The 12,058-nt window shown below is 65.5% G+C and overlaps 1 protein-coding gene across 1 annotated transcript in view; it reads left to right on the top strand.

Annotated features, from left to right (window-relative positions):
- Positions 1 to 3,818: 3,818 nt before the first annotated feature.
- The window catches only part of KSR2 (kinase suppressor of ras 2), a 91,427-nt gene continuing 83,187 nt past the window's right edge, over positions 3,819 to 12,058 (top strand). Inside the window, exons 1-3 of the mRNA XM_064522327.1 lie at positions 3,819 to 4,004; positions 9,682 to 9,822; positions 10,357 to 10,507. Of these exons, the coding sequence (XP_064378397.1) occupies positions 3,828 to 4,004; positions 9,682 to 9,822; positions 10,357 to 10,507 (469 nt within the window). The 5' untranslated portion in view covers positions 3,819 to 3,827. The remainder of the gene's footprint in view (positions 4,005 to 9,681; positions 9,823 to 10,356; positions 10,508 to 12,058) is intronic.

Below are 12,058 nucleotides of genomic sequence, written 5' to 3'. Positions count from 1 at the left end.
GGGGGGAGGAAAAGGGAAGCCTTCGTGCCGCTTTGCCGCTCCGCTCGAGGCGCGCGCGAGGACGGGCCGGGAGAAGCCCTTGGTGCACGTGGACAGAGCATCCTCGCTGGGAAGAGCGGGAGAAATAACACGATTTCAGGAGCCTCCAGCCAGCACCACGCTCACGGCCCCGCAAGGGGAGCAGCATAGGTGAATTAAGTAATTATGAGGGATATAAACCTCTCGCACCGCCGACAACTTCTGTTGAAGAAATGAGGCAGCTGATGTTGCTGAGTAACGCTGCACACATCGAGCCCCTTTACGAAATCCAGACACCGATAACGAAGGAAATGAATAATTCAAGCTGTCCGAGGCTGGCTGTAGAACAGAAAAACTCGTGTTTGCTCGTCGCTCTCGGGCCTGCGCTAGCAGCAGGGTTTGCAGTCCTGGGGCTCGGCGCAGTGAGGGGCTCCCCGTGTTTCGGGGGACGCCTGGTCCTCGATGAGGCCGAAGAGCACGGCCCGCTCCGGCGAGGCGTTTGGGCGTTGCCTGCCTTGCAGCATGCGAATTGTCCCGCTGAACTCACTGAGTTTTTTTGGAGCGCAAAAATGCCCAGTGAGCTTTTTACTTTTGTTGGCTTCTTTTTTTAATTATTATTTGTGGGAGAGCTTTGCACTGTGGGTAGACCTGCTGTCCATTTCTGAGCCCGAGGCTGCAAGGGGGAATCGTGGTCTCCCTGACACCCTGGTTTTGGGCTGGGGCTCCCGGCACCCTCCCTCGTCCCTCCTCCGGGTAATGCCGACCACGGGCAGTGCGGGACCATCCCGCCCTTCCCTCCTGTGTGAGCTGTTCTGGGAACAGCGAATGCAGAAATTACTGGGCTGGTAGCTGAGATGGTTTAGGGAAAAAATATCTGTTGTTGCAAATGCACTGAGTACAAAGCGTGCCTTGCCCTGTTATCTCTGTTTTGGTTATTGAAAGACTTGATTAACCACAGAAGCCATCAGGAGAGAAAATTTCCAGTGCGTTTTTTTTTTCTCCCCCCCCCCCCCCCCCCCGCCCCATGCTCCAGTTAATGACAGAAATTGCATTGCATTTCAAACACAGGCAATATTTAACTATCCGCCTATTACTGCCTTCAAAACCTGCCTGCTGCAGCAGTCAACAGAGCGCCTTTCCCTGCCGGCCTTTCCGGAGGGCTGTGCCTCGTTATCCCTGGGCTAAAAACCTGCCGAGCCCCGGGATGAGTTGGTTTGGGTCTATACATACATATATATATACATATATATATATACACACACACACATATATACCTATGCACATACATATACCCCTGGGCTGGTTTGCACTACATAGGAACCGAGCCCAGGCCTTTACCCTGGGTGATGCAGCGCTGCTTCTCTGAGCTGCAAGAGGATGCGTTTAAGTGTGTGTGTGTGTGTGTGTGTGTGTGTATGTATATAGGGAACACCCCAGCTAAAACTTGCAGTTGAAACATATGTATATGTGTGTGTGTGTATATATATAGGTATGTGTGTTTGTATGTAAAATTGAGGACCGAACTGAGAGCACAGCCCTGCTAAAACGGGATGCTCAGAGTCACAGGAGCGCGGCAGGTTTTCTTTCCCGTCGCGAGCTCGTGGCCGAGGGAAGTTTTTCCTCCCTGGTGCCCCAGCGGTTCCCAAGCAGCTCGCTGGTTAGGCCCGACCCGATCCAAATGCTTTGTCCGAAGGGCAGCAGCCCTGTTCCCACGACTTTTGCAGGGCTGTTTGCCAGGCCGGCAAGGCAGAAGCGGCAGCCGCGGTCTGCTCTCGGCGTTCAAGGAGAGGCTTCTCCGCAAGGAACTGCACCAGCTGGGGCAGGGGCGCGTTTATTCTCCGCTTAAAACCTGCGAAGGGACCTTATGGCTCGTCTAGCAGCAGATTATCACTGTGTACTGGAGAGACGCAGCGGTAGCTCCTTGCAAAGGACCGATGGACAAATTCTGCTGCGTTTCTAAGGAATCGCAGCTGCACCCAGCGAGCTCGTCCTTACCTATGCCCGGCTGGGCTGAATCCCGCGCGTAACCATCCACCTTGCTGCAGCAAAGGGCTGAAGAGCTCAACCTGGCTCCGCGCAAGGCTCCTTCGACTTGATCTCCGTGGCGCTGCTCCACGTGACACGGTCCGGAGCTCGGTGCATCCCGCTCAGGGGCGTTTCGTGCTGCCCGCGGGCGGGTGCGGAGGCTCCCGCTCTCGCTGCCTCCCGGGCGCACGTGCGGGCAGAGGCTGTGGCGGCATCCCGGCACCGTCCTCCTGCCCCGCAGCACCTGGCTCCTGCCGGCCGACGCTCCCCGGACCGCAGCCAAACCTCCGTTTGCGGCAACGGGAGCGGTGTCTCCGCGAGGAGCCGGCGGGAAGGAGGGGGAGCAGCCGCGTGTGCCGAGCCTGGGGGAGGCACGCTGCAGCAAGCCGTGAAGAAGACGCTCGGTGTTTTTATTTCTATTTTTTCTTTTTCCCCCTCAGTTTCAGGCCAGATCCTGCGCTGCTACAGCAGGGAGCGCAGGGTCTCTCCGCGGCTTCTCTGTCCCCATGGCAGCTTTGCCCTCTGCCCTGCTCGTCCCACTCAGTGCAAGTCTTGGAGCAGGGGAAGCACAGCAGGATTTGGCCTGTCCCTTAGCAGCATCGGCTTCCCTAGGAGCCAAGCGGGAGGGAGGGGAGAGCGAGCTCCCGGGGCCGGGGGGCACAGCGCAGCCTTTCCCAGCGGTTTTGCCGCCGGGAGGGTGCTGAGAAGTTAAGTGTGGCCCGACCGCTGCAGCCCCCAGGCCCCGGTGCCGTGCTGCGAGTGCAGCGGCGTTTCCCGGCGGTGGATCCGGGCTGCAGGTCCCCCAAGCGCCCCGGAGGCTCTGTGGGGTGGGAGGGCAGCGAGGAGCAAGGCCGGCTTCCTGGGGGGCAGAGCCCCTGCCCCACAGCGACACACGCAGCCCGGCCCAGCTCCCTCTGCAGCGCAGCTCCCTCGGGCCTTTGGGGTGCATCTCCCCGGTGTCCCCCCCCCCCCAGCTGCACCTCCCACCCTGCCCTGCAGGGACGTGCACGCAGGCCGGCCTGGCTGCCTCTGCACGGGGGGCTGCCTCAGGGCCCCCCATCGCAGCAGGGCTCCCCACTGCAGCAGGGTCACCCGTTGCAGCAGGGTCACCCGTTGCAGCAGGGACCCCCATGGCAGCAGGGACCCCCATTGCAGCATGGTCCCCCGTTGCAGCAGGGTTCCCCGTTGCAGCAGGGTTCCCCGTTGCAGCAGGGTCCCCCATCGCAGCAGGGTCCCCCATTGCAGCAGGGCCCCCCCGCAGCCCCCCCGCCCCGAGCACCCGATGCCCCCAGCTGCTGCCGCCTCGTAGTGACACTCACCCGCCCCCCCCCCCCCCCCCCCGGCCGCGCATCCCTGGGCGGCCGCTGCCGCGCCGGTGCGGGGGGGGGGGGTCGGTGCGGGCGGCGGGGGGGGCGGGCTGCCGGTGCGCGGAGCGGGGGGGCGGGCGGCGGCGGCGGCGGCGGCGGGGGGGGGGCGGGCTGCCGGTGCGCCGAGCGGGGGGGGCGCGCAGCGAGCGCGGCCCCGGCGGTGCCTGAGCGCGCCGCCCCCGCCCCCGCCCCGCCGCGCCCGGGGGGAGGCGGCCGCGGCGCCGCGCTGACGGCTCGGTGGGCACCGCGGCGGGCCGGGCCGGGCCGGGCCGGGCCGCGGCGGGCCGGGCCGGGCCGAGCGGCGCGGCGCCCCGCGGGGATGCTGCGGGCGGCGCGGGGCTGAGGCGGCGCGGGGGCGCAGCCCGCATCCGGGCGGCGGCGGCGGCGGGGGGGCGGCGCGGCGCGGCGCGGCGAGCGATGGATGAGGAAAACATGACGAAAAGCGAGGAGCAGCAGCTGAGTTTGCAGAAGGCGCTGCAGCAGTGCGAGCTCGTGCAGAACATGATCGACATCAGCATCTCCAACCTGGAGGGGCTCCGCACCAAGTGCGCCGCCTCCAACGACCTCACGCAGAAGGAGATCCGCACCCTGGAGGTAGGGGCCCGCCCGCCCGCGCCCCGGGCCCGCCGCGGCCCCGCGCCGGCTCCGCGCCGCTGCGGGCCCCAGCGAGCCTGCGCGCGCTGCAGGTGGCCCCGCCGCGCCGCCGGCCGCCGCCGCACCGGGCTGCCCGCCGCCAGGGCCGCCGGCAGCCCCGCGGCCCGCTCCAGCCTCGCCGGCGGGCTGCGTCCCCGCGGCCGGCAGCATCGCCGCGGCCGGCAGCATCCCTCCATCAGGCTGCGTCCCCGCGGCCGGCAGCATCCCTGCGGCCGGCAGCATCGCCGCTGCCGGCAGCATCGCCGTGGCCAGGCTGCATCCCTGCGGCCGGGAGCATCCCCACAGCCGAGTGCATCCCCACAGCCGAGTGCATCCCCACAGCCAGCTGCATGCCCACAGCCAGGAGCATCCCCACGGCCGGGTGCATCCCTGTAGCCGGCAGCATCCCCAGATCAGGCTGCATCCTTGTGGCCGGCAGCATCCCCACGGCCAGCAGCATCCCTGCGGCCGGGCTGCATCCCCACGGCTGGCTGCATCCCTATGGCCAGGAGCATCCCCACAGCCGGGTGCATTCCCATGGCCAGGCAGCATCCCCGTGGCCAGTAGCATCCCTGCAGCCAGGTGCATCCCCATGGCCAGGCTGCATCCCTGTGGCCAGGTGCATCCGTGCGGCTGGGTGCATCCCTGTGGCCGGCAGCATCCCCACATCAGGCAGCATCCCTGCGTCTGGGCAGCATGGCTGGGTGCATCCCTGTGGCCGGCAGCATCCCCACATCAGGCTGCGTCCCTGCGGCCGGGTACATCCCCACGGCCAGGCTCCAGCATCCCCCCAGCTGGGTGCATCCCCGTGGCTGGCAGCATCCCTGCGGCCGGGCTCCAGCATCTCCGGCAGGCTGCGTCCCCACGGCCAGCAGCATCCCCGTGGCCAGGTGCATCCCCGTGGCCAGGTGCATCCCTGCAGCTGGGAGCATCCCCACGGCTGGCTGCATCCCCACGGCCTGGCTCCGGCCTCTCCGGCAGGTTGCTTCCCCGCAGCCGGGCTCCTTCCCTTCCACCGAGCTCCATCCCCTGGGCTGAGCTGCCGCCCCTCACCCGTCCTGCCTCCCTTCCGCCAGGCTCCATCCCCGCGGCCGGGCTCCGTCCCCTCGCTGGGGGCAGGCGGCACCCTCGGCCCCAGCCCCCCCGCGGCGGCGCTGGGCAGAGCCCCCACGGGAAGGGGAGGCTTCGCTGAGCCGTGGCCTCTGCCAGGGCCTTGGGGCTGCTGCCGGGAGCCACCGTGGGGAAAAATCACATGCGTCCCTGCTGCGGTGGCTCCTTTCTGTGCCGGGGAGGTGGGGATGGGGATTTTGGGAGGGTTTCCGAGGCCCAAAGCCCTCCGGCCTGGCGGCACGTGGGGCGCGCACCCAGCCAGCCCCTCGCTGGGGCCTGGTGCACGGGAATCCCAGTGATTCCCTATACTGGGGGGTTATAGGTGGGTAAAACATAAGGAAAAGGTGCCAAGTGCCTCCCCTGGTGCCGGACAGGGTGGTGCCCTGGGCCGTAGAGCCGCGGGACGTCCCCATCCCCGGCTGCCCCCGTCACTGTGGCCCCGCTCCTGCTGCCTGTGAATCGCTCCGGCTTGGGACCCCCCCAGGTTCCCCACGGCCGCTCCTCGCCCTGCCACGTCTTCCCGGGGACATTGGGCCTCGGTGCGCCCGCGCCGGGCGGGATGGCGGAGGAGCCGCTGGCTTCACGCTGCCGAGACTGCCCCAGCATCCCGCAGGTGTTGCATCCCTGCGGATCTGGAACCAAACGGGGGGATCCAAGATTGCGGGTTTTTTTTGGTTAATCCTGATATGCCAAAGCCTGATTTTGCAGGATTATTAGAAGTGCTTCGATTCCTTTTTGTTGTTTTTTTAAGCCGTCTCAGGGTATAGGCAAGCGCCCGCATTGCACGTGCCGCGATAGCGCAGGCAGCCGCTGGCAACTTCCCGTGACGAAGCTCCCGCCGCGCAGAGCTTCGGGCCGGTGTCGGCGTCCGGCCGGGAGCAGGGAGCTGCGGCGCGGACTGCGAGTGCTCCTCCGCGCCCCGCGGGCCTGGTGCCGGCTGCTGGCAGCATCGCGGCGGCAAAGCCCATGGCCGTGTCCGGCCTTGCAAGGGCCGGCGCAGGGAGCAGGTTATGGGATGTGTTGCACAAGCTGGGATTTCCAGCGGGGGGGGGGGGGGGGGGGGGCGCGAGGGTGTGGATTCTCTGCTGTCTAATATAATGGGTGAGCCTGCTGCTCCTCACCCATCTGTGATCGTACCCAGCTCGTCAGCTTCTAGGTTTCACTCCTGTGTGTGACCAAGTAGCTGGACTGACACCGGGCTCGTCCCCGAGCCCACACGCCGCGGGCACCCGGAGCCGGGCCGTGGCCCGCACTCGCTGCTCAGCCCTTTGCGGGATGCGGCAGAGAGGGGCGGTCGCTGGCGAAGCCGCCAATGCTCCAGCCCACGCGGGCCGCGTTGTCCCAGTGAACCGGGCTTTCCCAAGACGCTGCCTAGCCCACGTTGCGAGGTTAACCGCTGTCGGCCCGGTGCTCCCACGGGTGCACCCGGCGGCCGCTCTTTCCACGGGTGCAGGGTGCTCCGCGTGGGGCACCACCGCCATGCCGCGGCCCCGGTGCTGCTGCAAAACGGGGAAACTCCTGGCCGGGGCGGCTGGAAATCCCCGCTGCCACCCCGCTGTGGCTGCCCAGGGGCGGGGGTGGAAGGGGCAGCTCCTCCGGGCTGAGCCCCGGCGCCGGGCACGGTCCAGCTGGCTGCTCGCCTGGGGTTCCCGCGGTTGCCCTTGCTTCCCCGGCCTCGCTGGGCCCCGGCTCACTCTCTGCTTGCCCCTGCTGTACCACGTATATATTTTCATAGATGCATTTTATATATAGCTACCTACACACACACATACACACACACATGTATATGTATTTTCCTTCGCTTCCTCTTACCAGGTGCAATAGAGAAAGCGACACCGCTCCAGCAAGCGGCAGCCGCTGTTTTAAGTGAAAACTCCCCCAAAATACCACGCCGCGACCTCCCTTCCCTGGGAATTACCCTCTTTGCAGCCCAGACCCCATCCCCGGCATCTCCCCACGCTTTACCGGCACGTCTGCAGGCGGAGGAGATAATATCACTGCTCTTTAATAGATGGGTAAACTGAGGTACAGGGAGGTGGGGGAACGGGATTGTGAAAGCCCCGTGTGCTTAAAAGCTTAGGTGGGTATGTTTTGGGCTTGGTTCATTGAGGGTGTACTGGATTTTTAGGAGAAAAGCGAATGCCGCTAAGTATCTTGCCTCCTACGTAAATCGCTGAGTGCCTCTGGCTCATGGAAGGAGCAGTACCCAGGCGTCCTCGCTCCAACCTCGTGCCCCAGCCCGGGACAAACCTGCCAGTGGTTTTGCCCTCAGTGCTTTCACCTGAGCTGGAGCCCCAAATATCCCCAGGGGCGACGAGGGAGCAAGAGACGCTTGTGCAAACACAGGGCTTAACAGAGCTCATCTGCAGATCGATCTCCGTTGACCCAGGCCAGCGGCAGGTGGAGCTGCCTGGGCGCTAAGTTGGCTTCCGCTTGGCCGCTCCAGTGATTTCCCTATAAATAAGCAGGAGCCGAAGCACTGGGGAGCCTGGGTGGGGGAGGAAGGGGCTCAGCTGGGAGCAGGCTGCTGCTGGGGATCTGGGACCTCAGGGATCTGGCCTGGGGTGTTTCGGTAGCTGGCACAGCCCCCCCGAGCAGGTGGCATGCTCCTTGCAGCAGTGAGCAGCGCTGGTCCTGGCTGCGCCTCCCTGCTGGGGCTGCGGTCTGCCTCCTGAATCTTAGCTGCTGACCGTGCTTTGAGGGTGCTTTGGAGTTTGGCACCCTTGCAAAACCTTCCTCCCCGGTGAGGTGTGAGGAGAGCTGAGCAGCTGCTCGGTGTGAGCGAGTGCAAGCGCGGTGCACACCTCTGCACGCTTCTTGGCTGGGCGGGAAGGGGTTTTCCCGGCTGGTGAGTAGCCTGATACTGTCTGAATTGTTCTCCTTTCTCTCAGAGTTCATGAAGCTTTCAGCAAAATGAGAAGTATCTCTGCAGAAAGTTTTCAGGGCCCCCCTTTTTTTTTTTAGGGGCTGGAGGCTCTGCCCCTGCCCGATTAGCTGCATGGGGCCTGTTTGCACTAACCCTCGTGGGAGCTGCAGAGAAGCCAGCTGGGGATGGAGGGGATTTGCAGAGGGGGCTCTCTGCCGGCTGGGCAGAGCCCCCCAAACTGGTTGCTCCTTCTTGGTTGCCCACCTTGCAGATGCACCAGAAGCAAGGTGTTTTTTTCGCTTGGGGCTTTTAGGTCGTGGCTGACCCCAAACCCTTCGATGGCCTCTCTTGGGAGAGCAGCTCCCTTGCCACCCCCTTGGCAGCTCGAGTTTTTGAGAGAAGTCCCCTGCTTGGGTGTAAAGATGCGCATGAGCGATCCAAAGCCACCCCGGCCACCGCTGTCGGGGGACGCCTGGGGCCGGGGTGCTGAGCGCGCACGTTGCTTGACGCCAAGGTGCTGGGCACCCGGGGCTTGTTCTGCTCGCTCTCCCGCCCACCGGTTGCGTTTCGCCCGCTGCCTCCGCGGCGCCCTGGGCGCGGGGCCGGCCGGGCCGTGGGACTCGCTGCGCCTGGCGCTGCCGCGTGTGTTGCGCTGGGCGCCTCTGTGCCGGGGCGGCGCCGGGCGGCGGCACAGCGCCATCTAGCGGCGGCGGGGAGGAGGGAGTGCGGGCGGTCCCGGCGGGTCCCCGGCGCGGGGCTCTGCTCCGCGCCCCGCAGAAACCAGGCCAGGCGCCAAGGCGCTCGGCGCCGCGTTGTTTTTGGGCTTCGGCGGGTGCTTTGTCTTCCGCGCGGGGCTGCGGGCTGCTGCAGAGGTGGCCGCGGCTCCAGCGCCCCGAATCCTTGCGGTGAGCGGGAGGGCTGGGGCAGCCGCAGCACGGGGGATGCGCCGGGTCTGGGCCGGCTCGTGGGAAGGGCTCTGCGTCCGGCTGCTCCCTGGCCAGTGCTCGTTCCCCGTCGGAAGGGAATAAGGAGCAAACGTCTCATTCCCAGCCTTGGCCCTGGGCAATGCCATGGCGTCTCTGGATGCGGGATGCTCCAGCTAGCAGGGGTCTCCATGCCCTGATCTTGGATATATTAGAGGGGCAACCATCCCTTGGGCCCTGGGAAGTGCTGGGAGGGAGAAAAGCGGGAGAGAAGCATGTGTTATCCCTCTGCCTCCTCTCCTCCATCACCTTTCCCACTGGGGGGTGGTCCATCCCCTGGATGAGACCCATGGAGTTGGAAGCACGTGGTGCTGGAGGCGCTTGGGAAGAAGGGAGGGCAACCGGGGATGGGGGAAACAACGGCTCCTGAAACCTGCTTACGTCCCCCACGGGAGTCTCCGATGCATCCCTGCCTTGGGGCACGTGGGGAGCAGTTTGGGGGTACGGCTGGCTCTACACCCCCTGGCACTGGGAATTCCCATTGGGACCAGGGAGGAGTCTCCAGTGCGGAGCATCCTTGGGGTGCTGCCATCATCCTTGTGCTGGGCAGGACCCGCTGCTGAATGGCAGGACCGTTGCCGGGGCGCGCGGCGGGACACGGGTGCTCACGGTCCTCGCCCCCCCCGGGGGCGCATGCCTGTGCCGGCAGCTCCCATGGGCCTCTCGCCCTCTCTTGCAGAGCAAGCTGGTCAAGTACTTCAGCCGGCAGCTCTCCTGCAAGAGGAAGGTGGCGTTGCAGGAGCGTAACGCCAAGCTGGAGGGCTTCCCCCAGCTCCTGCACTGGTTCCGCATCGTCAACATCCGCAAGGAGGTGATGGAGGTGAGGTGCCCCTGCTCCCCGGGGCCGGGTTTCGGAAGGGTCTGGCTGGGCCTTTGTGGGAAGCACCTTGCCCACCTCCCCAGGGTGTCTGCACGACCCTTGAGAGCAAAACCACCGTTTTTCACAAGAAAAATTGCCTTGAAGTGCATATTTGGGCCCCAGGGCTGCAGACATGGGCTTGAGGGGATGGTGGTGGCGATGGAAGACCAGAACAGGGGACCGAGTTACTTTGCTGCATGCAGAGATGCTGGGAGCCCGGGACGGGAGGAGTGGGAACATCCCGCTGCTGCTCCCGACGCAGGATGCGGCTGCTGGAGGGGTCTCGTTGGTGCCGACCCTGGTGGGGGGAGAGTCCCCATGTCTGTGCTTCGGTCAGGTGTGATGCAGAAGAAGGTGGCACAAGGGAGTATCTTCTCCTGTTTTCATGCCCCGAGATGCTCACTTACAGGCAGATGCTCCATGATGGGTTTTTTTGGGGGGGCTCTTTTCTTTTCTTCCCTCCTTTCTCACTCTTTCCCTCTTGCTCTCCCCTAGGAAATCGCCCCGGGGCAGCTGAGCCTGGAGGAGCTGCTCGAAATGACAGACGACCAGGTCTGCAAGACCGTGGAGAAGTTCGGGGCCAACAGCGAGGAGTGCGCCCGGCTCAACGCCTCCCTCTCCTGCCTCCGCAGCGTGCACAAGTCAGGTGAGGCAGGGCCAGGGGCGCCCCGGGCTCGAGGGAGCCGCGAGGAGCCGGCGGCTCCTTCCCCTTGCGCTGGGCGACCTGCTCGTCAGCTTTCCCGGGGTGCTTTTTTTCTTTTTTCTTTTTTTCTTTTTTTCTCAGATGATTTTGGGCCGTTTTCCTAAGGAAGCAGCGCTTACGTGATAGCACTGCCAGCTTTCACCTCGGCAGGTTTCAGTCCAAATTACTGACTTTGGCCGATAGCTCTAGGCCTTGGGAGAAGGGAAAACCCAGATTTGTTCCCCAGCTGCGGGGAGAAGCTGCAGCAGGAGCTTTGCTCTATTGCTCCATGCCCAGGACAAATAAAAGCCCTGAGAAAGGCAGGTGTTTTGAGCTGCCCTAGCACAGGGCTGTGCTTGCCGAGGCAGGAGGTGTCCCAGCTGCTTGGGAGGGAAAATATCCTGTGCCGCTTGGGAGAGAAGTTTTTTTCTCCCAGGGGATCTGCAGAGCATCGCTCCATCATAGGCTAGACATCTCGCATCGAGTGATATGATGCTGCCCTTGGGATTCCCAAAGTTTGAGGTGCTTTGGGCGCTGCTCGCTTCTCTGGGGCGCAGCGAGTTTGCAAGGCCTCTGCACGGAGGCTGGTCCTTCGGCCTCGTGCCGCAACCATCTTGTGCAGGGCACCTTGTTTGGGCAAAACCTGCCACCACCACCGGCCTGTCCGTGTGCTCGGCCCCGTTTTCAGTACCGGCTGAGCAGCCCCCTGCGACGCGAGCGGCACGGCCGGCGGGGATGCTGCGAGCCTGCCCAGGGCTCGGGGCGTACGCGGGCAAGGGCAAAAAAAAGCCCCCGAGACTTGGCGGCCTAGGGGGGCTCGGCAGCAGCTCCCGGCTGGTGCGAGGGTCCTTCGGGTCCTTCTCCGCGGCGCCGGGGGAAGAGCGGGCGGAGGAGGCGGCTCGACGCGGCGCGGCCGGCGGCTCCCGGGCGGTGGCAGCAGAGCTCCGCGCTTCGGCGGGTGGCGGCGGCAGGGAGGCGGGGGGAGGCGGCCGCGCCCCCCCGTGCCCCTGGGGCGGGTTTCGGGACCGGCCGCGGGCTGGGGCGGAAAGCGGCGCGCTAGGGGCGGCCGCGCTACGCGGCTTGGGGCGGCAGTCCGCTTCGCTGGGGCAGGGAGGGGGGTGGTTTGGGGGGATCGCGTTTGCGGCGCGGTGGTGGGGGCCAGGCGAGCCTTGCGCTGCCCCGTCCAAACCCCCCCGCTGCCCCCAGGCGAAGGGCTCCCTTCCCGGGCTCGTCCCTGGAGGATGCTGCTTAGCGGGGTGACTTATCTGTGCTGCGTGCTGGGAGCCGGCAGCTCCCTCCCTGGCCGGGGAGGGTCCCCGGCTGCATCCCTGCTGCGGGAGGGACCCCGTCCGCCCCCCACGTTTCTTGCTGCTTCTCCGGGCTCGGCGGAGGAGGGAGGCCGGGCACCGGCGGCTCCCGCGGCGCGGGGGAGGCTGAGCCCCAGCCTGACCTTTCCTGCAGCGCCCGAGCCGCTCCCTTCTGTTTAGCTCCCGAAATCCGGCTCCCACCTGGGTT

Source organism: Dromaius novaehollandiae, chromosome 17 (assembly GCF_036370855.1).
Source record: "Dromaius novaehollandiae isolate bDroNov1 chromosome 17, bDroNov1.hap1, whole genome shotgun sequence".
NCBI classification, from domain to species: domain Eukaryota; kingdom Metazoa; phylum Chordata; class Aves; order Casuariiformes; family Dromaiidae; genus Dromaius; species Dromaius novaehollandiae.
The sequence above is the reverse complement of the archived record's forward strand: the minus strand, read 5'-3'. Positions and strand labels throughout refer to the sequence as shown.